The 23,249-nt window shown below is 41.1% G+C and overlaps 6 protein-coding genes across 9 annotated transcripts; 1 reads left to right on the forward strand and 5 right to left on the reverse strand.

Annotated features, from left to right (window-relative positions):
- Positions 1 to 379: 379 nt before the first annotated feature.
- LOC116201220 (translation initiation factor IF-2-like) lies at positions 380 to 2,196 on the reverse strand. 2 transcript variants are annotated; one of them, XR_004155843.1, is made up of 3 exons: positions 1,430 to 2,196; positions 1,090 to 1,321; positions 380 to 812 (listed from the first exon to the last, which is right to left on the reverse strand). XR_004155843.1 is itself a non-coding variant. In XM_031532360.1 (3 exons), exons 1-3 carry the CDS (start codon positions 2,063 to 2,065, stop codon positions 647 to 649), a joined length of 975 nt encoding a protein of 324 aa, XP_031388220.1. In that variant the 5' UTR covers positions 2,066 to 2,195; the 3' UTR covers positions 380 to 646. The 2 variants fall into 2 exon arrangements, 1 of the variants encoding a protein (XP_031388220.1); XM_031532360.1 differs by having other exon boundaries at positions 1,149 to 1,321; positions 1,430 to 2,195.
- Positions 2,197 to 6,514: 4,318 nt separating this feature from the next.
- LOC116200174 (uroporphyrinogen decarboxylase 1, chloroplastic) lies at positions 6,515 to 9,871 on the forward strand. Of its 2 annotated transcripts, XM_031530920.1 has the most exons (6): positions 6,515 to 7,044; positions 7,751 to 7,880; positions 8,019 to 8,133; positions 8,281 to 8,565; positions 9,070 to 9,305; positions 9,465 to 9,871. In XM_031530920.1, the coding sequence occupies exons 1-6, from the start codon at positions 6,867 to 6,869 to the stop codon at positions 9,631 to 9,633; spliced, it is 1,113 nt and encodes a 370-aa protein (XP_031386780.1). In that variant the 5' UTR covers positions 6,515 to 6,866; the 3' UTR covers positions 9,634 to 9,871. The 2 variants fall into 2 exon arrangements, with proteins under 2 accessions (XP_031386780.1, XP_031386779.1); XM_031530919.1 differs by having other exon boundaries at positions 7,751 to 8,133.
- A 1,752-nt stretch (positions 9,872 to 11,623) lies between these two features.
- On the reverse strand, positions 11,624 to 13,200 carry LOC116200175. The gene is made up of 2 exons (XM_031530921.1): positions 12,881 to 13,200; positions 11,624 to 12,018 (listed from the first exon to the last, which is right to left on the reverse strand). The coding sequence occupies exons 1-2, from the start codon at positions 13,137 to 13,139 to the stop codon at positions 11,876 to 11,878; spliced, it is 402 nt and encodes a 133-aa protein (XP_031386781.1). The 5' UTR covers positions 13,140 to 13,200; the 3' UTR covers positions 11,624 to 11,875.
- A 623-nt stretch (positions 13,201 to 13,823) lies between these two features.
- LOC116201459 (EPIDERMAL PATTERNING FACTOR-like protein 8) lies at positions 13,824 to 14,819 on the reverse strand. The gene is made up of 2 exons (XM_031532706.1): positions 14,413 to 14,819; positions 13,824 to 14,312 (listed from the first exon to the last, which is right to left on the reverse strand). The coding sequence occupies exons 1-2, from the start codon at positions 14,477 to 14,479 to the stop codon at positions 14,038 to 14,040; spliced, it is 342 nt and encodes a 113-aa protein (XP_031388566.1). The 5' UTR covers positions 14,480 to 14,819; the 3' UTR covers positions 13,824 to 14,037.
- Positions 14,820 to 15,581: 762 nt separating this feature from the next.
- Positions 15,582 to 16,552, reverse strand: LOC116198750 (26.5 kDa heat shock protein, mitochondrial). Its single transcript, XM_031528978.1, has 2 exons — positions 16,264 to 16,552; positions 15,582 to 16,132 (listed from the first exon to the last, which is right to left on the reverse strand). Exons 1-2 carry the CDS (start codon positions 16,550 to 16,552, stop codon positions 15,720 to 15,722), a joined length of 702 nt encoding a protein of 233 aa, XP_031384838.1. The 3' UTR covers positions 15,582 to 15,719.
- A 1,583-nt stretch (positions 16,553 to 18,135) lies between these two features.
- LOC116201858 lies at positions 18,136 to 21,048 on the reverse strand. 2 transcript variants are annotated; one of them, XM_031533294.1, is made up of 6 exons: positions 20,868 to 21,048; positions 20,640 to 20,770; positions 19,064 to 19,293; positions 18,852 to 18,942; positions 18,520 to 18,586; positions 18,136 to 18,400 (listed from the first exon to the last, which is right to left on the reverse strand). In XM_031533294.1, the coding sequence occupies exons 2-6, from the start codon at positions 20,642 to 20,644 to the stop codon at positions 18,347 to 18,349; spliced, it is 447 nt and encodes a 148-aa protein (XP_031389154.1). In that variant the 5' UTR covers positions 20,645 to 20,770; positions 20,868 to 21,048; the 3' UTR covers positions 18,136 to 18,346. The 2 variants fall into 2 exon arrangements, with proteins under 2 accessions (XP_031389154.1, XP_031389152.1); XM_031533292.1 differs by having other exon boundaries at positions 19,064 to 19,298; positions 20,868 to 21,046.
- Positions 21,049 to 23,249: the final 2,201 nt, after the last annotated feature.

A 23,249-nucleotide genomic window follows, 5' to 3' on the forward strand; every position in this document is an offset into this window, starting at 1 on the left:
ATCTTCCAGAAAGCGACTTTAAGCATCAGTGAGAAGTCATTTATTCAGAGTCATCATTAACAGGCGAACGAAATCAAAACATCTCACAGATAATTACTGAGAGCGACAGCCGGTTTGAAAATTGTGGAAGCCCACAAGAAATAATTTGAAAATATCTCCGGAGAAGGGTGATATCATTCGTCCAGGATGAACCGACCTCCGGGAGTAATTATCATGCAACAATCCATCCATGTCATCCTGATATAATGGTCACTGGCATCGAAATGCTGCACTCCAGTGTAGATCTAGAAAATACTCCGTCCGTATATAATCGAGGGGTCAATTACACGCATGAATAGGTCGCTTTCAGATGCGAGATGGTTAAATAGAATCATTTTTGTTTTGTTTTGGTTGTGCTCATATCACTAGTTTGAACAATATTTGCCAAGTTGAAGCTGTACAGGATGAAAGTATGGCTTCCCTTCCATTATTCCGAGGTAGATAGATATAGATATACATTAGGGCAAAGTTCCTGTCAGAAGCCAAAACTACAAAGACAGGGAAGTTCCTATCCTCTGTTTTTTACCCCTACGGTGTTACTATTAGCTCGGCTAGCATATAAAACTTAGTTCCACGTATTCGGTACGGGCCGTAACGGGTATTATATTTAAGAAGCAGCTGTGATCGGGTGGTGGGGAGATCCTTGGACAAAATTTGGCGGAGCATGAGGGCTCCGGTGGTCATGCCGATAATCCCTTGAATTCTGCTCTTCCTCTTCCTCTTCATCTTCATCGACATCCCAGAGGAATTTGGCATATGATCCAAGCACGTAGCTGCACACCAACAACACTTAATAGTGTTAAACATGGCTTTAAACATATGTTCCCCTTACAGGAACATAACCGATCAATCAGCTCGCTTTCAACTGAGAACTTCACTCGACTCCGAATCTAAATTATGTAGTATTCTCAACCAATGAAGCAGAGCTTACCGGTTGTTCAAGCAAAGAAGATGATAAAAAACAAACTAACGTATATAGTTTAACCCGTTTATGGACGAACATAAATTCAGAGGGAACATTCATTGCTAAAGAAATAATCAATTCCGCACTCTGGTTATGGTAGGAACAGCCAAGACGATAGGCAGGTGGGTTTGAGGCCAATCTTTACCAATCATCAGGAGCAGTTTTAACCGCTCGATCATAGTAACTTTCGGCTCTGTGAGGGTCCTTCTGCGTCTGCCATATAAGATCAGCATAGAGAGAGAGCACATTAGCATCGTTCGGGTTGGCAAGAATCGCCCTGCCACAGTACTCCTCGGCTTTGTCAAGATCTCCCCTAACCTATTCGAACAAAACCAAATTCCAATCCTCGAGTCAGCCTATTATTTTCAGTGGCAAAAACAATAGTTCTTCGTTAGTCGAACGATGATGACATGCACAACGGTTTACCTCTTTCAAGAACTTGGCATAGTTCCCGAGCAAAAGCGCGTTGTTGGGGTCAGCTTCGATCATCTTCCGGTAATACGCGTCGGTGCTATCACTCCCTGGGCCCCTGTCACTCCCCGAAAACCCAAACCCTCCATCGCCACCACCGCCATCACCTCCACTGCCCGACCCTCGCCCGCCGCCGCCACAAATCCCACCAACCCCACCATTCCCATGGGAACCTCCAACCACCAGAGTCTGCGGCCTGCCATCCTCCCTTGCCCGGTCGCAGCCCTCTTCATCATCCACCCCACCAAGTCCGGAACTCGAGAGCAGTCTCTTTATCGGATCATCAAGCTTCAGCTCAGCCGGTTCCTCGGCATCCTTACCCAATGATCCGGCGGGTTTTCCGGGACTCTGAGGAAGTTGGTGGGGGTTCTTCTTTATCGACTTGTTCGAGCTTTTACTGGAAGATGGCGACTCCTCAGAGGGAGTAGGAGAGTGGAAGGGCGATGGCGACAGTGATGGCGACGAGGTCAGGGAGACCGATCGGGTCCGCGTGAGGTTCGGGAGGTGAAGGTCGTGCTCGGGCGAGGAGTCCTTGGCGTATGGGGGAGGCCATGACTTCATTATGGGGGTGGAAGAGCTCCTGAGAAGCATGATTTCTTCTCTCTCTTTTTTTTTTTTTTTTGTTTCGATCAGAGAAAGTGAATGTTTAAGGCGGCTCTTGGTTCACTTCATGTTCCAGTGAGTGAGGAAGTGGCTTCCAACACTGAGACAGAGCGGAACCCTCTGGAGTGAGCTATTTATAGGACGCCTTTGCGTGATCGGGCCGGAAACATCTTTCGCCAGAATCCGGTCCAAATCTAATCAATTGCGTTCTATTAAAGAGTAAGTAGCACGTCACTTGATAATTAAGATATTTTTATTTTATTGTATTAAATTTATACATATCTTTTTTTATAATAATAAGAAGCATAAATTGTGCTATATATTTTATGATTTTACTTTTTATTTAAATATGTCATATACTTTTAAAAAGATCAAAAATATCTCATGATTTATATTTTTTTAAAATTTATCCGACCGTTATATTTTTCATTAATGAAACGTAAGTAAGCTCCAAGTCTATCTCATGATTTTATTTTTTTCTCAAATATATCATATACTTTTTAATATTTTTCTCAAATCTATCCCATAATTTTAATTTTTTCTCAAATCAATCCCGGATAAAAGAACCATAGTGGCAAGACCGTTAAATGTTGATTGAAGATAAAATGGCGGGATAGATTTGGAAAAAAATGTAAATCACATGATATTTTTGACACTTTTAAAAGTATAGGATAGATTTAAACAAAATGTAAAATCATGAGATATATGAAGTAAAAATTCCTAATAATAATAATAATAATAATAATAAAACTAGTGAGTCCAAATTTTCCATGATATAATGAGCAATAGCGTCCAAAACCCGACTCAATCCTAATGTCTAAATTCGGAGTGCAAGTGCTTTTATGGTAAGATCACTATTAACTAAGATGATATCTAATCTTAGTGAACTTGATCTAATAAGTCAGTTGCAGGTTCATCCTCGAGCGGATGCTGCGGATCCATTTAAACTTATGGCTCACCATAGATTTTCTGGCAATTGCAATTGCAGTTAGGCAATAATTTCATCCTGCATGATATTGCAGGTGCTCCCATGATTCTCTCACTATCACGAACTTATTATATTCACTGTCAAGGCTTGCTCGGCCTTAAGTTAATAAAATATACATGTAACTTATTACAACCCTCAATTCAAACAAATATGTATACTCGTTCGTGATTTGAGGAATCTGAAGAGTGTCATTACTTCCAAGGAATTCGGAGAGCATACTCGTTCACGAAAGTTCCAATAAAACTCACATCGAGACCTAAACTGCCAAAAAAAAAAACTTATAACATGTCATAAATCCATAGACGTTTTATTAAAAGGATTATCGTGTTATAGTCGAGCCATTGTACGGACGGACGATCCGACGATTGTGAAGCAAGAAGAGGGATGACCCAAGAAGGCCTCGAAGTGTTTAGTAGCACTACTAGGCCCGAGGATATAAGTCCACCGAAGCCGGGGCCCGTACAAAACGAGTGATAATAACATAGGAGTTTGGGTTTGAGCCTCTAAGCAGAGAAAACGTAGACAGCAGATGTCCCCTGAAATGTGGGGCCCAAATACCCCCTATCAATCGAGAAAATATTCATTTAATAGGAGTAAATAAGTAACAATCAGTATGCTTATAAACGAAAATTTGTCCATTCATTGGGACCAATCCCATTCCCATTTTGGAGAATTGGGACGGACGGTCCTGAGTTGAGCTTCTCCAGTGTTCTTCTGCCTCAACGAACCAGAATTTGACACCCTATTGATTTGATTCACTACTGACAGGGAAGATAACGACTCCTCTTCGACCATTATCGTTCTCCTGACTTGACAAAACTGTCACTACCACAGCCACCATGCCGAATGCAATACAATGTGACAGTAGAAGACGAGGATGCCCTTGTTTTCTCTGCACCAGTTACAATCCTCCCTTGCATTCGATTGAGAAGTCCCGAAAAAGTTCGCCCGAGATTCCGGTACATTTGATATCCTCATGTGGGTTCAACATTCATAGGTAATCTGGTTCCAATTTGGACCAGATAAAGAAAACCAATTCATGTTCATTCCAGGTGTGTTAAGAAAGCTGTACCACCAGGAAAACAGTTGGTCTAAGCTTGGGGTCGATCAGCGGACCGTGCCGAACCCTTCTCTGAATAAACAATACCAAGACTGTGTAAAACCAATAGGCAGCTTATTCACGATTCGTGTTATAACACCAGTAGTTACTCTGCGTTAACCGGCTCACGATAATATATATCCGGAGCATGTGGTGCCGTTTGTTTTTGCAAAGAGCATCTCACTCCATTTTCATCGAAAAGCCAAGACACCCGAGCTGATTCAACATCAGAAAGATGCAAGAACCCAACTAATGTCAATGTTTACATGAGAGAGACACGATGAGCAAAAGAATCGACTTAACCTTCCTATCGCTCTCTATTGTATTGTCATCTTGTCTGAGTTCATGACATTGTGCTTTCAGGGTCTTGGTCGACCCAAAGGGCATGGAGTCGCTTCGTCATGAAGACGGCAAATCCGCATCAAAGTATGTATCCTCTCTCTTTCCTTTTTGTTTTTTTTTTTTCAATTGGCATTAACTATTTTAATCTTACCACCAGCACGGTGTTCTAGTGGTTAAACTCCAAGCGTTTCACTTGAACACTACGAGTTCGAATCTCACTGAGGACGTAGAGCTCGTCACTATGTGGTTGTATTATGCAATGACGGTAGCCAGTTCATAATGCTTGATCCAATAGGCCTTGTGTTGGTGAGGCTGAGGTAACTAAGTTGGGCTAAAGTTTCAGCGAGTTATGGCGAAAAGAACATTCTGTGACGGTTAAATTCCCTTTATTGGAACAGTCACAACGGGTCAATATCCCAACGTAACCTTTTATTAAAAAAAAAAACTATTTTAAACTTTACCAGTCATCCTTGGTCCATTTGACAGACAGCCTAATACTTCCATCTTATCTTGTTAACTTCATTGTCTAGTGCATCGACTCTAACCCGTGAAATAGAAATAGTATTCCGCCCTACCCAATCACTAAGCACTCCGCCGCAACTCTCCCGGCCGCCCCGGGTACTCTGAGAAAGAGACAAATCTCAATGATTGAATAATATATCAGTCGAAACTGGTGTTCAGACAATAATTGCATATTGAAAGGGCTGCTTCACGTGGAGAATTTCCCGTTCGGCTCCCAGGGGAATAATAAAGATGATGCAAAATCATAGCTTTCCATCTATGCTTGTTGTACTTTAGGCATATATCAATACACATTTTATGTACTTTCCTTGATAGTCATGTATGGTGCCTATATAATTGAATATATACATCTCACTTTATTAGTTAGGATTCAACTTTTTTGTGCCGAATTCTTCAAGAAGCTAACGACAGCACATCGAGAGGACCCCTTCCTTGAATTGAGGAAACTCATCTTCACCTATTCGAGTCATCTGCCATGAAATTTTAGCAAAATATGTCGCTCGACTTTTTCCCACAATTCTCAATCAAAAGGAATACATGGAGTGAGATATCAAACAGGCAATGGAAAAGGCAAAATATAACCCAGAGGGCAATTCACCTGAGAATATCATTCAAATAGTGGAACTCATTAAAAAAAAAGAACAATAATCCAAATAGTGGATCCCGAAGAAAATCTCATGTCTGATAGACAAATGCCAAACCGTCATTGATCGAACATCATGGTTTTAAGTTTCCGAACATCAATGAACTACGACGGAATGAAAGTTTTGTCATCTAACTCTACTCCATCTTATCTCCTATTACGTACAGAAGCAACACGAGCAAATATCATCGTCTTCCAAATCCCCCCGAGCCCTTGTTCGGTCTATTCCTCCCATCCCACGCAGAAGCCCAGAAAAACGAAGACATCCAATAAAGAACAGCAAAGAAAATCTGCACTGTTGGCTGTAGTTTAGAGAGACATGGCCCAAGACCCGTATTCCAAGAATTTGAGGAAGAAATCCAGTAAAAATATTAAGACATATCACAAGTTAAACTAGTGCATATCATCATATCACGAGCGCAGCAAATTGTATTTAAAAAAAAAAAAAATTTGACGCCCGCGTGATTATGTGTGAAAACAATGCACAGAACTAACTTGAAACGCATGCCTCGTTGATTTGATGATCTGAGATAGGCCGGGAGAGAAGAACTGTAAATTAAAGTATTTCTCGAAAATTTTAAGATAGGCTGTCAAGATGACCTTCCTCTAATGAAAGACTACTGCCTTAGGAAATAGACATTACTGTTAATCACCAGCTCAGTGGTCTGCTCCACTCTTCTATTTCTAATCTTTTTTTCTAAAAGATGCCCCGAATTATTTTTCTTTGAAAAACACCCCAAATTCTAAAATATGGGGAAATTTTGAAAATAATGAAAAGATAGGGGCATTTTTAAAATTTTGAAAAAGTGAAGAGGGAGTGGACCGGAGGTATGACCGGAGATTTTTTCCGCTGCCAAATCGTCCTTCTCCTTATCTTCTTTGGCTCTGTCCCTTCGGCCTTCCCCAACCCACCCGAGGCCGACGAGACCGACCCCTCAGCCCGTCGCCTCCGCTTCTGTGCTTTATCCCATCGTCTCCCTCTTCTCGCCGCCGCCCTCTCGATCGAGACCAGCACAAGCTGCTCCACCGCGAGCTGCAAATACTAACACTTCCCCGTCGCTTTCTCCCCGATCACTTGCGAGCTTAGCCAGCAGATAAAGCACGACCAGAGGCAGAGACCCAGACAAGAAGTGGGGAAGAAGAGGAGGTGGAAGCCCCATTCCCCCACCCCCAAAGTTGAAGGTCTGTCTCTCTAATGGTGCTCTCTTCTTCAACTCTGCAATTGGGTCCGTGCAGTGCTTGCGGTTCTTCCCGGCTACTCACTGGGCTTGACCACAATGGTCTGAAGGAGAAAGTCTTGGTTTCTTCATCCAAACCCAGAAATGGCTACAAGAAATTTCGGGTCTTCTGTTCTTCTGCGTCGTCCTCTACAGGTATCGCTAATCATTCTCTTGTAATCCTCTTGACTGGGTGGTTTCTGCTCTGCTCCTCGTCGTCGTCTTGGTGCTGGTTGGTCGTTCCAATTTGAGCTGAATTTTTCAGCCTATAACTTAGAAGGTTTTTGCATTTCTTGCTGAAAGGTGTGAACTTCAATAGAAACTCTACTTTTAATTCTTGATGTTCTTTCCAGCATCCCATTTTTCGGGCTGCCTGAAATTGATGAATGATCAATGTACTTTGACGGGGCGATGGAAACTCGGGTCGGCTTAGTGAACTGATTCTTGTGTCGGAAGATAAGATGATTTTTTCGGAAATGGAATACTATCAAAATATTTTCAGAGGTGTCTCTGCCATAGCAAATCTTATGCTCAACAGTTATATGCCAACAAACGCATAGTGGCCATGATTCGATAGGAAAATGCTGTGAAGCCTGTTGGGGGAACTTTGGTAATTTTCTGCATTGTATCTTTGAATGTGTCGAGGATTAATGTGGTGCTCCTAGTGAAGAAATGGAGACAGAAAACTGGAACTTTACTGAAACATACTCAATCTTAGATAACTCCTACAGTGGTTTATGAGTGTGACGCATATCGTGCATGTTTCTTAAAACGACAAGATTATACATGATGTATGGTAAAGAGGATGGGAAGCGACCCATTTCTAGCTTTTTCATGTTAATTCCCTTCATCCAATAAGCAGACCCGCTCCTGGTGAAAGCCGCAAGAGGAGACCCCGTGATTCGCCCTCCTGCTTGGATGATGAGACAGGCGGGAAGGTACATGGCAGCCTACCAAAAGCTTGCCAAGAAGCACCCGTCCTTTAGGGAGAGGTCAGAGACCACTGATCTCATTGTGGAAATCTCATTGCAGCCCTGGGAGGCTTTTCGACCCGATGGAGTTATCCTTTTCTCGGATATACTCACCCCTCTACCTGCTTTTGGTGTCCCTTTCGACATTGAAGATGACAGGGGTCCAGTGATTCAGTCGCCAATTCGCTCCGAGGAAGGCCTGAACGCTTTGCATCCTCTTGACCTGGGGAAGCTTCAATTTGTTGGGGAGTCCCTCAGGATTCTACGCAAAGAGGTATTCTTCATATTTGTAATGCAGGGACTGACAATTACAAGATGACTGCATTTTTTAGTGTTTCATCATCACTGCCTGAAAAAAGGGGAAAGTGCCCTTTTACTTGCAGTTTACCCTTCTGAACTTGAATATGTTTCTTCACAAAAGATCGAAGGGCAGGCTACTCTCTTAGGTTTTGTCGGGGCACCATGGACAATTGCGACATACATAGTAGAAGGGGGAACCACTCGGACGTATAAGACCATCAAGAGCATGTGCCACACCGCTCCGCATATCTTAAGGGCTATTCTGTCCCATTTGGCTCAGGCCATCTCTGAGTATGTTATCTTCCAAGTCGAGTCTGGGGCCCACTGCATTCAGATATTTGACTCGTGGGGTGGGCAACTCCCACCCCATGTGTGGGAACAGTGGTCAAAACCTTACATTGAAGAGGTAAATCCAAGTCCTAATCTGTTGCATTTTAGCACCATTTTGCATCTTATGTGATGAAAATGTCGAACTTGAAAATTTTTTGTGGAATTGAATCTTTATTGTGCTTATGTATGATTTATTGGAGCTGATATTCCTCGTCTCATCCTACCTGAATTGCTTCTATAAAAAGCTAGAATGAGCTCTGAACTTGTGGTTTCATGATTTCATCTAGCTCGGGAATCATCTTTAGGGTGCTGAAATTAAAGGAATGGGCTGGACTACGTATGGATCTTGATCATATAGTGGTAGGATATTATCGTTTTATTTTACTGAGAAATCACATTGCATCGATACCCATGGTGGTTGCGCGGTTGAAGGAGCCACAATTGGTTTTGCTTTCTAGTCCACTTGGGCTTTATGAAGAGGCCAAACATAACTTGATGCACGGAAAAATTTGGTTTGTACCAATTCTTTGTTATTCTGTTCTTGTTTTTGTATCTTCACACCTAGCCTGGGAACATGCAGATCGTAGGTGTGGTAAGGCAAAAATGCCCTGGAACGCCGCTTGTGCTCTACATCAACGGTAATGGGGGCCTTCTAGAGCGGATGAAAGGAACTGGAGTGGATGTCATCGGGCTCGACTGGACGATTGATATGGCTGATGCGAGAAGAAGACTAGGTCCTGGAGTCAGCGTGCAGGGAAATGTGGACCCTGCATGCTTGTTCTCACCTCTTCCTGCTCTGACCGACGAAATTCACAGGTCTCTTAAGAACCATTTAGTTGCATCATTTTGCCATGTTTTCCATTTTGTAGGAGAAGGAAAATGAAGATTTGGCTCTATGTAGACAAAATTCCAAGATTGAAATCAACGATGAATTTTCACATCTGAATCTTCGACTAACACAAATGTCTTTCTCAGGGTTGTGAAATGTGCGGGACAGACGGGGCACATTCTTAACCTGGGGCACGGCGTCCTTGTTGGGACCCCAGAAGAAGCAGTGAAGCACTTCTTCGATGTTACACGAAGCATTAGATTCGATATTCCTTCACAGGATCGTGAAGCAGAGGAAACCCGAGTTGCAGCTTGAGAATTGGATCTTTTCTCCCCCTTTAAGCAATATATATATTTTAGATTTGTTTTGGATGTATTGGTTGAGCATCTTCCTCGGCAATGGTTTCGGCTTAATTCGTTTCTTCTCTGAGTTCCGGCTTTAGTATAAGTTTGGAGATCGAAGCATAGAGTAGTTTGTAACTTTCACCTGACCTTGTATGTGCAAAATTTTTTGGAATGTACAAGAAGTAATAAAATCTCTGTTCTTCTGTTCAGTTCTCTCCCCCCCCCCCCCCCCCCAGCTACTTTAGGCTCTTGCAGTACCCCAAGCGCTGAATGTGCCATCTGAAAACATGTACCCAAGAAATCGAAAAATTAATGGTTGGACATAATAATCACCCGAAAAAAGTTCACAATTGATGAGAGCTTCTCTGATTTCTTTAACAGACAAATGTTGATCACCTGCAACATCTTGGATCAATTTTTTGCAGGGGATTTGCCAATAATAATAATAATAATAATACGGGCGCATGTCAGAATGGAAAAATGATTGGATAAGCTGATCAACACCCACCTGGGATCTTATGAACGTCATATTATTATTGGTAATAATATCAGCAAAAGAACGTCCTCGATTTGTATTGGGTATCCACAAATTCAATGAGTCCTAGATAACCCAGGTTCAAGTTGAGTTGACTCAATAAGGAGTAGAATTTCTCCAATCGGACTTTTTTTTTTCATTCACAAGATTCGAACATAACATTATTACAAAAATAGATGTCAAACTATATGAATTAATCCACATTGAAAAAAATACGCATCGAAGTATCTAAATTGATCCGCGTTGGTACTGATAGAACTATACTGTGTAAAGACCTTGTAAGAATCAAATTGGCAATGGGAAGGAATAGGCAGGAACCTAAAACGGGCTTAAATGAAAAATATCAGAAATGACCCGGAAGAATCCAATTAGATCTGATTCGCATTACCAAAGATTTGTGGGACAGCCTCGTATAATAACTTCGGATCCTTTTTCAATTTCGTTATGAATTAATTAATTTAGACACGTCCATCCATTGCTTGATGTCTTTAACTGAAATTTTCATCATACAAATTAGTTAGAGGGAAGTGCACAATCAATAAATTTCAATGTATCTATTAAGGGACGTTGATATCCCACATGCCCCGTGTTCTTTCAGTTGATGAGCTAAATAATCCCGACTGGGAAAATATGACATCCATTTGACAAAGGCACTCAAATCATTAAGCAAATAACACTACTAACTGGATGCATTTTATAGCTAAATGATTCACTGGATTGATCTTATGCAGACATAAAAAGTTTTTTTTTTTTTTTCAATATGAATCCTGATATGTCCGAAAGCCCAATCAAGTCCCGACTAATACAGTCGAGCCAGATTGATTCACTAAAGAGTAAAGCTCTCTCGGCGTGAATTTTCTGTATTCATAAAGACTCGAATCCGAGACCTTGCTCAAGCAAAACAAGCGTCGAACCGCTTGTACTAACCCCTTTCGCACATAAAAGCTAATTTGATTAGTGAGAAATGGTTTGACCAAATTAACCCCAAATAAATTATCCTTAATAATTGAAATACGTGGCATAGAAAAAATGGGACGAGATTTTTTCCTCTCCTTATGATAGGATAGAAATTAATAAATAAAAACAAATAAAATTGATAATATAAAAGGACGAATGGCACCTAACCGAGAGATGCAAAGACATACAGCAGATAATTATTTAGTCAGAATTACCACTATGACCATCAATTCAGAGGTTACTTTTTTTCCCAACAATTCAAATGTTAATAAATTTCAACAAATGCAAAGGCTGCTTCCTATATCAAGAGGTCCCCTTTCCCAAAATGGGAAAACTCATCTTCATCTATTCAAGTTAACTGCCATGAGATTTTTAGCAAAAATGTCCGACTCCACATTCTCCCACAATTTTCGAAGAAAAGAATCAATGGAGATTTCAAACGAGCAATGGAAAAGGGAAATATAACACAGAAAGCGATCGATCTAAAAATATCTTTCAAATAGTGGATGTCGATTAAAATCTTATGTGTATTAACTGATAGACAAAGACCAAACCATCATTGGTCGAACATCATGGTGTAAGTTTCCGAACACCAATGACCTACAATGGCAATGAAGCGTATGATTGCCATATGCAGGGAGAAAGGTACAAGTCTTCTCGTCATCTAACTCTACTCCACTGTATCTTCTATTATGTACAGAAGCAATGGAAGCAAGTAGCATCATCTCCTAAATCCTCCCGAGCCATTGTTCGGTCTATTCCTCCCATCCCACGCGGAAGCCCAGAAAAACAAAGACATCCAGAAAAGAACAGCAAAGAAAATTTGTACTGTGCTCGTAAGTTTAGAAAGAGATGACCCAATACCTGTTCCAAGAATTTCAGGAGGAACATGAATAAATAAAGATATCAAAGGCATAATTACAAGTAGGGCATATATATCACGAGCTCAGCAAATTGCATAGGAAAAATGACGCCCCACATGATTATGTGTAAAATCAATGCAGAACCACCTTGAAATGCATGTCTTGTTAATTTGAGCTGAGATAGGCCAGGAGGGATGCACTGTAAAGTACTTCCAAGAAATTTCACAATAGATCACATGAGGACCGTCAAAATGACTTTCCTAAAATGAAAGATTACTGCCTTAGGACATAGACATTACAGTTAATCACTACACTAGCTCGGTGGTCTCAATATAAAAAACAAGGAAATTAAAATGGTAGAGGGAACTGCATCTCTCCATCTAATGGGAGCAAATCGCTTGGCCGCAAGTAAGAGCTTTAGGAATAAGTCCGCCGAAAGAATGGTGTAAAGAATTCATACGATAAATATCTACAGAACTCAAAATTGATGAATGCGAACACCAAGCCGGAGAGAACAATCGAGGAGAGACAAAACTGCTAGCTCATTTGTACAACAAAACTATCACTTGAACTCAATCCTTGTATAGTTACTTACTCCTGCAGCAGTTCCATCCCTATGATGCATTGTTAGTCTAATGTACTGTCCTCGACACCTACCCAAAATCAACAGCTCATTTCTCACTCTTTAGCTAAGAAACCTGGATAAATACGCTGAATTTTGACGGTAACAATCGAATAAGCAGATCTATGTTGCAACCCTAAATTTTAGGAACTCAACCACATGGAGGCGAAAAACAAGAAGATGAATTCAAGCAATTGTGCAGGAATTTAACAACGTCAGTCTTCCAGGCTGAATTACGCACCTTTCAGCCGCAACGGGCGGTCATCAGAGGGCGGGCCTGGTTCCCCGGGCCCGGGAGAGGCCGCACGGCAGAGGCCAGGCCGAGAGAGAGGATAGGGAAGAAATGGACGGTGAAGAATTATCGGTGAAGCGGGGAAATAACTTGTCCGGAAGCAGGAATTCTGGAAGCGGCTCCAGGAAGGGATCGAGTCGACGGAGGACGAGGCCGGAGGCAAGGCTGGGTTCGGTAGCGAGCGGGTCGGAGAGAGAACCGCCGCCATTTTCACAGGAAAGAGTTCCCACAATCGGCAGACGAGGTTCTACTCCGGCCAGCGGAGGAAAGAAATGAAAAATATCGGCTGCCGAGTGTCGACCGTAATATGGGCTGGGCTAAAATGGGCCACAGAGGTTATCCTGCTATAATGGGCCGAGAAACCTTGGCCCAGTTTCAGGGTCTTTTTTTTTTTTTTTTTCGGTAGAAGGTTTCAGGATTTTTGGTTATGCCTTTGTAGCCAACTCATGCCCGCTTAGTGTGTTTTTTTTTTTTGGGTGAAACCATGATATATCAAATGAGTCTAATCGCCTTTAGGGGTTGGCTTGGCTTTGGCCACGAGATGATTTCAATGGATTTCAAAACTCTAAAACTGCAGGTAAAATCCATCCACTGAGAGTTCAATTTGCCATTAAGTCACATTCTCGTGGTTACTTTTTCTTAATGATTTATGTTTGTGAAAGCTTATCGTGATATATAATATATCACTGCTAGTCTTGTGTGCTTTTCAAATTTGATATGCATGTCAAATTCATAAAAGATTCGTATAAGAGAATGAAGTAGTCCCGAGGTTTCTAAAATAGCTCCTCGCAACCTTAAACCAGAGGCGTTTGCCTGGAAATATTTCAAGCCCAAAGAAAGAATGGTATATCTTCCATTCTTGTGCCATGCACGTCACTTTTGTGCTGCGATATTCAAGCAGTGTTCTTGCTGTTACGAGTGCTGTAAATTACGATAGCCATGGAAACGTAACGATGGAAAGGAAACGTCATCGCAGAATTCGCCGATAAAAGACCTTTACAGAAAGTTAATGACAGACAAGACTACAGGTATGTCACCAGATGATCTTCGCACTAACCTACACCGAAACCGTTAGCAGCCATACTATGCTGATGATGAATACTCTCTCATGGCTGGAAGATCTTATCTCCACATCTGCACTTCCAAGAAAGAAGGTAGTAGCCGCCGTGGTCGTCTCCATCACTACTCTGAGTCCTCGCGCTTGCCCTGAACCCTCTTTCCTGGGCAAATTTCTTGCGTCCCGTGATCACCAGAGTCGCAATGCACGGTCTGCAACTCAAGCACTTGTTTACACACCCTGGCGGCCTCGAACCCACCACCATCCTCCTCTGCCCCAAGCTTCCGGCGGTCCCACCTTTAACGTTCAGAAGCAGCGACCCATCTGCCAAAGAAGAGTAAAGATCGGATCAAGAACATCAAAATTCAATCTTCACACATGGCTAACCGCTGCGCTGAATCTGGATTGTATACAGTGATTATACCTGATGTAGATAGAACAAGAATGACAGAGAGGATGAAGAAGACTCTGATTCTAAGCTCTCCACCCATTCTTGGCCCTGCGCGTTGACGGGGGCAGCTTCAGGCTCGTATTTATATCGAGGCCGAGTAGCAGGGCTGCTTCCTGTGGAAGGGACAGAGACAACGTCCCCTGATACCAATGCAGAGGCTACCCTCCCAACCAATCCAAGAGGGCTTCAAGCAGACAAAGGGGGAACACAAATTTATGTTTCCTTTCTATGGGAAGTGTTGTTGTATTGACTTGGGAGAGGGCTGTTTCTTGGGGGGACTGGCTGACTCGGGTGGGGAAGCTTTTCTTCTCTTTTTTGTGATCTTGGGTTCCAATGGAGGAAGAGGCCAACTTAAATGCTTGCAGATGTAAAAAGCTGAATAATAATCAGACTATTATTTGGAGAGAAGAGAAGAGAACTGATAAAAGCGAATGGCTTGGAGTTTTCTTTAGTCCACCGAAAGCGTCCAACCTGAGCCCTTCAATTATTCAACCAATGTAACTGTCAGTTCTCTTCTACAGTATCCTCAGGCAAAAAACCAAAAATAAAGAAGATTATTTATCAAGTTAATACCAAGATTTGACCATTTCAAGCATGCAATGCAAATTAAGTAAAACTTGAGCTTATTTGAGAGGGAGGGAAGATATAACATAATGACGTATATTCTTGGCATGTCAATCAAAAGATTACAATTTTGATATTCTTAATGAAATTATTCATACCTCTTTATCAATTATTAAGATTTCTATTTCATTGTATTATACTCGCGAGTCTTCTTCATAATTGGAAAAAGGAAAAAGAGGTTATCTTATTTATATAGCTCATGGAGTTTGTTCTGGAGACAGTAAGCCAACTTCCACCTTTGGGAACATGACAAATTCAATATCTCAAATTCCAATGATAATGAGAATGAGACCTTGAAATTTTGCTCCTCCTTGGCTGAGTTGTTGACTTGGGAAGCCGACCTTTAGTTTTCCATGAGGAAGCTCAATGCTAATCGTATGCGGAATTGCATGCAAATGCTTAAAGGGCTGATAACTATTGACAAATACTTCATTTTTCCCGTACTCGATTAGAGATTCGGATGCTTCGAAGGTCATTCAGAAAATGTCGATGCACCAAGCCAGCCGAAAAGCCAATCCTACATGAATACGCGTGGATTCGATACGACCATACAACTACGATATTATTCCTCCGAATTTTCAAATTACATACATGCATAAAAGCACTCCAAAGCAACAGTCCACGTAAGTGTAGCAAAGACACTATTAAATTGCCCTTCAATGGACTTTGACCTCCTTCACTTCCCTCTTAGGCTTCTCGGTCCTAGGAACAGTAATACTGAGGACCCCGTCCTTCAACTCGGCCTTGATCTCGTCCACCTTGGCGTCCTCGGGCAGGACGAGGCTCGTGTTGTAGTACCCATAGCTCGCGGCAGACCAGCGCTCGTCGTCTGCTTCTTCCTCCTCTTCCTTCTTCTGCTCTCCTCGGATCGAGAGGACCCCGTCGTGGACGGTGATCTTGACGTCGTCCTTGGTGAGCCCCGGGACCTCGTAGCGGATCTTGTAGTGGTCGTCCTTCTCCTTCACGCTGCCCGCGAGCTGCCAGGGGGATATGTTCATGCTGTTGAACAGCCTGTTGATGTTGTCGGTCGCCTGCATCAGCGCGTTCCCGAGCCCCGAAGGAAAGAATTCTTCCCAATAGAGCATATAAAATTCCATCAGTTCTCTAGTAAACATTCATATATATTAACATGTTCACAATTATATTATCTAAGCAGATACGGAAAAGTAACGTAAATCAGGTTGATCACGATGACGACACCATAGAGCTCGGGAACAAAGTCACGATCATCGTCGCGCCACAGACTCCTCCGGCGGTTCCTGCGGGGGAAGAGGCTGAACCTTCTCCTCCGGCCTCCGCCATCACTCACCGCCACCTCCTTGTCATCCGATGCCTTTTCAGTGCCGGAGTTAGTTGCCATCATCCGTTGAAAGCCTTCGAGCTCAGGGCGGGACCTTTCCCTGAGGTTCCGACCGACCAGGGATGCAGGGGAGGGCGAGGAGCCCAACCTCTGCTGCAGGCTCCTCAGAGCAAAACGAGCCAAGGCCATGGCAGGATGCTTGGATTAGTCTTCCCTTCGAAGTGAATGAGTATGAGGGTGTCAGAGATGGAGATGGGATAGTTATGCTTTGATGTGATGAGAGAAAGAAACAGGGAAACCAGAGAATTTAGAGAAAAGGCTTCGGCTTCAGCCTCCAGCTGAGTTTGGAGCTTTGGAGAAGTATCGGATAGCTTCTGGGTTGGGATAGAAACTGTCTAAAAGAGGACAAAAAGCGTAATCAACCAATCAACTTGGATTTAATTTTGTTAATAAGAATAATTTATGATTGAGAGAGTTTTGCTCCTTAACCGGCTGATCGACTCGGATTAAATTAATTGGGACTGTTAAACTTTTAAATACTAAAATGCATTGAAAAAACGAAACCCAAGAGTAGGTGATTACGTATTTGTAATGTATAATCCTAGCTATCATTCATAACTCAAATCTACTGTAGTCACATATATTCGATTTCCCTATCATCAGGCCGAGATTTTCCTAAGCCAAGACTTGTACGCGTGACTCCCACAATGGACATAGCGACGCGATTAACCCATGAGAGATCTGGATAATCGGTCACATTAGCGCCTTGATGGTGGGACACTCCCATGCCGGTAGGTCTTATTGCCCGCTAATAACCCTTGTTTTAATCAGCACAAAATAATAAAAAAAGGGCAAAAAATATGAAAAGGTGGTGATGAGGACACAAAGACGAGATTGTTCTTGGCCTGTCTTCATACATTTGACGCCTTTTTTTGGGTTTATTTCAACTTGCTCCTCGAGGTTGTTTTAAGTTTTCTCAATTTGCACCCAGCTGTTTTCAAGTTTTCTTAATCTGCACCCGGGGTTTAAAAGATCATCTCCATTCGCGCTGTTATACTACCCGCCATGAGATCTTGATAGAATTTCACTGTATGCATATATGCCATCCCGCATATGAGGGTCGATCAGGGAACTCCTGCGCATGCTTGGTTATCGAGGACTTGGTCGACCAAAATTGAAAAACGTAGACAAACAGATGCTTGTGAATTTTGTGGTCTATTCACTTTTCCGAAGCCGATAGCAGGACAACATCTGGCCCGTGATTCCATCCCGATTTGCTCCATTTTTAAACTATAGGATGTAATTTGATAACACCTTTAAAATAGAGGGGCACATTGAAATTAACCCACCTTTCTTCCTCGAGATTAGCTATAGATGTATGGATAGCAGAGCAGACGCTTCTGAAAATGGGAATATCATTCCACATGGCAATCCGTCTTATATGCCACGTGTCTCCCTTCCCCCCTCTTCATTGAAAATACCTCTATTTACAACTTTGCCACTGCTGTAACAAAGGCACATCTATGACACTGAAATTGCCAAGTGCTCTACTACAGTCTGCTGCAAGGGCCCAACCGATGATCTCGCAGCCGCAAGCGGTACAAGTTTTATGCAGCATTGCCCGATGTTAGAGCTACAACTATCTGAATCTTGTTAACATGTGGCTACCATGTCATTGGAACATCAAATAATTATAAGTTCCAACCATGGTAGTGATAATTGCATCGCTCGACTGACTGTCTCATTAGAGAAGTGGAGAGTAGAGAACAATGTTTGACACAAAAGGCAGTTTGATTCTGTAAATTAATCTCAACAGTGGAGACCACAAAGGAATGTTTACACAAGTCAGTATGACACTGAAGAAACAAAACTGGCTCCCCCCCTCTAAATTCCACCATTGCCGGGAATTCGATATGCTTCAACAATCTACAAACAATTCAAGAGATTGTCCAACAACTCAGCTGCGTTCCCGACTCCCTCGTGTCAGTCATACATACCCTCTTGTTCCCACACATTGACGAGGAAATCGACCATTTCCTGCCATTGTTTACGACATCATCACCAGGGTTAAGCTTATAAGTAGCACAACATTATTAACCCCCCATAAAAGAAAGAAAAGAAGAACAGATACAATCTCTCTCACAGTAGTGTCTTACAGAGAGAGGGACGGGCTGGGGAAATGGCTTGTTGCTTCCTAGTAAGCTTTCGTATGTAACATTCCAACTGCACATGCAAGAAATTTTTTGTATCACACGAGGAGAGAGATGGTAAGCGCAAGTATAGGCATTTGTAGTCGGTATCGTACTTAACGATTCCGGGGCCATTCTAAACGGAACAGTGACGGATAATCTAGAAAATTATAGGCACTCGACAAATCTGCCCTTGATAGAATGCATTGGGAGCTGTTCAAGGTGCTGTGTTTTATTCCTTTTGGAAGCAAGATTTAATCAAAGATCTGCTCTCACAGTGTATGCCTTATATAGCTCACCTTAATTTAGGTTCTCGGACCTGCCGTGGTCGGGTCTTATTTTTTTTATTACTTAACCAATGCTGCCTAGTCTGGTTCCAGAGAAGAAGACCTAGAAAAGGAAAGAACAGACAAACCCATTAATATAAATTTATGCTACAACGTGCATAACAGAATCAGATAAAAAAAAAAGAAGTTGATGAAGTTACAAAACAACATGAGAAACATTTAACCGTGATTAACAGACTCAGGAGTTCCAGATGGCCCCAAACCACCATGTTGATAGAGGGTCTGGTTTGATGTGCTGATTGATGATATGCTGCCCTGTGACTGTGCCGCACTGTAGTCCATATCAGAAACACTCGTGCTCCAAAAAAAATCCTGTCCCCTAGATTCCTGTCCCTCTGGTAAGGGCCCAGCTGAAGAGATCAGTTTGGGCTTTGAACAGCATACAAGACAACCACTGCGCTGTTACAAATCACATCCCGTTCCGTTACAACTTACAAATCATGTAGGTGCATGTACATAAGAATCTACTAGTCACCACAAGAAGCCTGCTTGACACCGAAGTTATGAAGCTTACTCATGAGGTTTGTCAACAAGACTAATTTTCAAGTACTTAAAAAGATATATATAAAGCATCCACCACCAACAAGAGAAGACGGATTTGGCCAAAATAAAAGAACAAAAGAAGGACTTGGCCAAAAAAAGACCATGAGAAGAAGGATTTGGCTGGAAAAAGAGCATGAGAAGAAGGATTGAACAACTAAGAGAAGGGTATCATTCATCTGATCCTCTCATACTGATCACATCTGCCAACTGGATCACAAGTATGATTCTAGACAAATTACAGTCTGCATTCGACAAAGTAACAAAATTGTGATCAAAACCCATTTCAGTTGACTCGACTACCAGAAGAAAAGGAAGCAGCAGAGACTGATTATTTGTTACCATCGACCATACACAATGATTGTGGACAGAATTCAAATTTTTTTTTTTTCCGGTTATGAAGGAGGCCCAAGTCCTAGTACGGACAGAATTCAATTTAATGAAATGAAGTCTGAACACAAGGAGAAAGTTGCCTAAATTACTTATTCTTAATTAGAAACAACAAAGTTCTATCTCCCTTTTTTCTGTTTATAGGGAGTACATGTTCAACCAGAACCAGGGGACTTCACACCAAAGATTTGTCAGACGGGATTGACATCTTTACTCTGCTCAACGGAACGACTGAAATTGTAAACTTTCAATTCCTTCTTTGAATGATGTTATTAATAGTACCATCCATTACAGAGCAGAGTAAAACCAATTTCCATTTTCAGACAAATTTTAGCTTCAACAAAACTCACCTACAATGAAGAAGTTATAATACTAACGCCATTATACATCTCATCTATTCACAACGTATGCAGACATTTTCCCCAACGGTTGCACGAAATGAAAAACAGATAGGCTATCTAAAGCTCTTGAATCATCAATCAGTAGTAGACAGAGCAAAACGAGATTAGGTGGGACTCATCAAACCCTTTCGCAACAATCTTCCCAGAGAACAAAGAATAACTCAATCTCACAATAGCAACACCTACAGGAAAAAGATTGTATGCCCACGATTGCCTAACTTGTTTCCAATGGGCATGTCCGGTTTTCCGGGAAGCCTCGGCACTCGGATATTGAATAAGAAATAACCCGATGAGCTATCATCTCATGTTCAATGAACCTAACCGACATTGAACTCCTAATAGAAGAGATCGTCCCAGAAGAGATCGAACCCCAAAAACAGGAAAATGAGAACCAGAAGAGAAGACTTACCCCATGCATGCAGTATGGGGAAGACCCAGAAGCTGCAAATCGATCCGCCGAGGAGAAAACTCAATCGAATCGAAAAACCTTTTTGCTTTCCTTTTTCTTTTGTTTCTTCAGGAAACAGAGATCAAAGGACCCTGAAACAAACCAACCCAGCGATTGATTCATCGAAGAATCAATCCAATGAACAGGACGGAAACAGATGAAAGAAAGGAAGCATGATTCATCGGTTACCTATGAATTGATTTCATGGGGTTCGACTCAATTTCCTGAAGATTGAACGGGGGATTGGGGCTCTGGCCCTCCTCCTCCTCCTCCTCCTTGTTCTTCTTCTCCGGAATAATTGGGGGAACTGAAAAACCGAGACAAACACAATAAGAAAAAGGGCAATGGATTTTATTGGAGAGTATTCTTTTATTGGAGAGTATTCTTTTCTTTTTCATGAAAGTATTCTTTTAGCCCACTAAATTTGAGAGTATTCTTTTCTTTTTCATGAAAGTATTCTTTTCTTTTTCATGAAAGTATTCTTTTAGCCCACTAAATTTGAGAGTATTCTTTTCTTTTTCATGAAAGTATTCTTTTAGCCCACTAAATTTGACTGTCTTTCTATTTCAGTCCACCTTCTATTTTTTTCCTATTTTGGCCCACTATTTTTTATTGCTTTACGATTTAGCTCATTATTTTTGTTTATGGAGATCAACGGGCCTAGTACAATAAAATAGAAATCCTAACAGTAATTAAATGGGCATGAATGATCTGAACTTTGAATATTTTAGTTACTAGGCGAAGATGTGCACCATTACACAATACCATATTTGATTATCTTTGTATTGGATTGTTTTCATCCAGTAGCTCCACATGTTTTTTTTCTATTTTAATACTATTAGTTTCTTTTTCTCTTCTTTCATTTCTGTCTCGTATCTATTTTTTTGTTTCCGTCATTCTTGTTTTCAATTTTCAATTAAGAAAAACTCGCTTGGATAGCAACGTTCGATATTGAGTTATCATTAACCTTTCTCCTTTCCTAGTCTTCATCCTCTTATTTCCTATTTATTTTTTGTAATTTTCTTTTTTGTATTTTAATGAATCACATAGGCTTTTCTTTCGGAGTTAAGCAAAAACATTAGAGGAAAGAAAATTTACAACTCCATGGGGTTTAACCTAATGGTTAAGGAGAAGCTCATGTATCAACTCGATCTCGAGTTCGAAACCCCTTAGAGTCACTAGAGTGTTTTTAGCGTAATTACCCGCTTCGCGCGTTGCTGGGAGTTCATGAAGTCCTGGGGATTATTGACCTTTGAAGTACTCGATTAATTTAATTCATGAAGAGAAGATTAGTGTATTTATTCATAACTCCACATAAAATTGACCTTTCAATTTCAGTTGAATGAATTTTTACTATATATTATTAGTATTATATTCAATGAATTTTCAATATTAGTTTATATTATTTTTATGGAGTGATATAAAATTAAAGAAATTTTTGAAAAATAAAATATTTTTTCGATAATTGAAAAGAATATCTTGATATACTAGATAACTGTATTCTAAATATTCTTTAAGTATTGCATATCTCTCCAGTTTGGTGCCGTTTATGATTAATAGAGGATTACGGAGTAAGGTTTGCATCTACAAAGAATGAGGGATGAGGAAGACATATCGAGAATCAAAGCGCATGAAGAACATGAGGGTCCTCAAGCTGTAAACTTGTAAAGTATTGGACGAGGTTAGAAGGGGGAGAAAGAGTTTCAAGTGACTTTCTTCTATCTAAAAATTAGGATAAAATATACTCACATCCCTTGAGGTTTTTCTTTATGACAATCCATCACATTCTTAAGCAAAATAAACACTTCACTTAATTGACCTTGTTGACTTGATAAGATCAACTTTTTTGGTCCTCATGCTTTATTTGTTTTTCACTTTCACCCTAATTCTTTTTTCTTTTGAATTATTCTAATATTTAACATACGCAATTTATCAACTTTGTTCTTACTGTTTCAATTTTAGATAGACTTATTTGATGTGTAATATTTTGAAAAAAAACGAGATTGGAGAAAAAGAAGAGTACTTGTGAGCACCCGTTGAGACTCTCAATGGTTTGGAGCAATGGTTTCTGTTGACAAGGCATCGACTCCTCAAGATCGATATCCAAACTGCTAGATTGGACAATGAGAAATCATGCCTACTAGCAAACAATATTTAGTGAATAAAAATATTTAAATAAAATTATAAAGCATGACAATATCGTATGGGGCATCCATTATAACTGTCTTTTAAAGTCCTCAGTGATCTAGGGTGGGTTACGGTTGCCCCTCCAATCTCCCCTAGCCCCCATCACCCTGCACAAGCACCCACCGTAGAACACTGTCCAATAGTGGCCCAATGACGCACCAAGGTGGTGGTAGTACCATCCATCTCCTACTCCTTATTGACTTTTCTTTTTTTATTTATTAATTTTTAAATATTAATTTTATTATTCATGAAAAATTGCATTGCAACAAATTTATACACGAAACTTATGTGCCACAGTAAATGCCACCAAAATTCCGAATAACTCACAGATGATCATTTTCACAGTTTATAACTTTGGGTGGTGGTGTGATTGCCAACAAGGCC

The sequence above is a fragment of the Punica granatum genome, chromosome 3 (genome assembly GCF_007655135.1).
Source record: "Punica granatum isolate Tunisia-2019 chromosome 3, ASM765513v2, whole genome shotgun sequence".
Classification (NCBI taxonomy): Eukaryota; Viridiplantae; Streptophyta; class Magnoliopsida; order Myrtales; family Lythraceae; genus Punica; species Punica granatum.